Here is a 2,500-nt window from a genome sequence, read left to right as displayed (position 1 = left end):
AACAGTGCCAGACAAACAGTACCAGACAAACAGTGCCAGACAAACAGTGCCAGACAAACAGTGCCAGACAAACAGTGCCAGACAAACAGTACCAGACAAACAGTACCAGACAGTGCCAGACAAACAGTACCAGACAAACAGTGCCAGACAAACAGTACCAGACAGTGCCAGACAAACAGTGCCAGACAAACAGTACCAGACAAACAGTACCAGACAGTGCCAGACAAACAGTACCAGACAAACAGTGCCAGACAAACAGTACCAGACAGTGCCAGACAAACAGTGCCAGACAAACAGTACCAGACAAACAGTACCAGACAGTGCCAGACAAACAGTACCAGACAAACAGTGCCAGACAAACAGTACCAGACAGTGCCAGACAAACAGTACCAGACAGTGCCAGACAAACAGTGCCAGACAAACAGTACCAGACAGTGCCAGACAAACAGTGCCAGACAAACAGTGCCAGACAAACAGTGCCAGACAAACAGTACCAGACAGTGCCAGACAAACAGTGCCAGACAAACAGTGCCAGACAAACAGTGCCAGACAAACAGTGCCAGACAAACAGTACCAGACAGTGCCAGATAAACAGTACCAGACAAACAGTGCCAGACAAACAGTACCAGACAGTGCCAGACAAACAGTACCAGACAAACAGTGCCAGACAAACAGTACCAGACAGTGCCAGACAAACAGTACCAGACAAACAGTGCCAGACAAACAGTGCCAGACAAACAGTGCCAGACAGTGCCAGACAAACAGTACCAGACAGTGCCAGACAAACAGTACCAGACAAACAGTGCCAGACAGACAGTACCAGACAGTGCCAGACAAACAGTACCAGACAAACAGTGCCAGACAAACAGTGCCAGACAAACAGTGCCAGACAAATAGTACCAGACAGTGCCAGACAAACAGTGCCAGACAAACAGTGCCAGACAAACAGTGCCAGACAAACAGTGCCAGACAGACAGTGCCAGACAGTGCCACACATGTACCTGGTGGCATAGTTGGCACACTCATCAGTAGTAGTCCTCCACGGATAGTATGGCTGCCGAGAGTAGTCCAGGCTGAGTAGTAGTGGGGGGTGGCTGGGGCGTGGGGGCGGAGGGGGGGAGTAGGCTAGCGGGTGGAGGGGGAGGGGGGGGTCGTCTGGGTCATTATTATTATTATTATCATCTTCTTTGTGTTTCTTCTTGTTTCCTCTTTCTTTCCTCATCTGTTTTCTTGGGTCTCTTTCTCTTTCTTCTTCTTCTTCTCTTTCTGTCTTTATTTGTTTTCTCACTTCCTCCTCTTCTCTTTCTGCATTAATTTGTTTTATGTCTTCTTCTTCTTCTTCTTCTTCATCATCTTCTCCCCTTTCTATCTTTATTCCTCTTCTTATCTCTTCTCTCTCCTCTCCTTCACCTTTCCTCTCCCTCTCTCCTTCATTCCACACATATCTCCTATCTTTCTCCCACCTTTCTCCACTTCTCTCCTCCTTTTCCTCCATTCCTTCCTCCCTCCCCTCCCCCTCCTCCATCACCCCCTCCTTTCCTCCAATGAGCACCCTTCTAACCTGCCCCCCCTCCGTCAGGTAGCTGGCTGGAGTCAAAATTTTTCCCATCACTAAAATCGGGTTAGGATTAAAATTTATGGTTTCCTTTACATATTGAGACCTGTCCGGCAACTCCTTCGCTCCTTCTCTCTCCTGGAAGGCGTAGGAGGAGGAGGTGATGGAGGAGGAGGAGGAGGAGGAGGAGGAAGCGTGCAAGATAAGGAGGAAGAGAGAGAAGGCTGAAGAGAGGCTAAGAATTGCCAAGAATCTTTGTTTTCGTCGTAACCTACAGGTACATGGAGGAGGGTGGTGGGAAGAGGAGGAGGAGGAGGAGGAGGAGGAGGAGATGATGGAGGAGGTGGTGGTGGAGGTAGTGGTCATTTTTTTGTTTATTTCTTATTTTTTAGTGTTGTTTATGTTTGTTTGTGTTGTTGTCTCTCTCTCTCTCTCTCTCTCTCTCTCTCTCTCTCTCTCTCTCTCTCTCTCTCTCTCTCTCTCTTTTACTTATTTTTTCTCTTTATTCTTGTTTACTTGTTAATGTTTCTTTGTTTTTCTCTTTTTTCGTTCGTTTCAATTTTAATTTTCTTTATTTTTTTCTCTCTCTCTTTTCCTTTTTCATTTTTTCTCTCTCTCTCTCTCACTTCCTTCCTTTACTTCTTTCTCCTTCTCCTCCTTCTGTTATCAAGTGCATTTATTTTTTTCCTTTCTCTCTTTCTTTTTCTTCTTTTTCTCTCTTTCACATCAATATTATCATCTTCCTTCTCTTCTTCCTTCCTTCTTTTCTCTAATCCTTTTTTCTCCTATTCCTCTGTTTATTAATTTGTTCACTATTCAACTATTTTCTTCCTTTCCTTCTTCCTTTTTATCAATTTTCTGTTTGCATTTCTTTTATTCGGTGTTTAATTATTTGTTTTTTTTTGTTTTCTCATTGTTTTTATCAAATATTTCTTCTATACCACA

At 44.6% G+C, this 2,500-nt stretch overlaps 1 protein-coding gene across 3 annotated transcripts in view; it reads right to left on the bottom strand.

Annotated features, from left to right (window-relative positions):
• LOC135096008 (uncharacterized) overlaps nucleotides 1-2,500 on the bottom strand; it is an 11,275-nt gene that overhangs the window by 7,979 nt on the left and 796 nt on the right. For all 3 annotated transcript variants that reach the window (XM_063997190.1, XM_063997191.1, XM_063997189.1), the window contains exon 1: nucleotides 1,002-2,500. This exon is cut by the window's right edge. In XM_063997190.1, the coding sequence (XP_063853260.1) occupies nucleotides 1,002-1,921 (920 nt within the window). In that variant the 5' untranslated portion in view covers nucleotides 1,922-2,500. The remainder of the gene's footprint in view (nucleotides 1-1,001) is intronic.

Source organism: Scylla paramamosain, unplaced genomic scaffold (assembly GCF_035594125.1).
Source record: "Scylla paramamosain isolate STU-SP2022 unplaced genomic scaffold, ASM3559412v1 Contig2, whole genome shotgun sequence".
NCBI classification, from domain to species: domain Eukaryota; kingdom Metazoa; phylum Arthropoda; class Malacostraca; order Decapoda; family Portunidae; genus Scylla; species Scylla paramamosain.
Note: the sequence above shows the minus strand (reverse complement) of the source record. Positions and strands in the feature narration are given on the sequence as shown.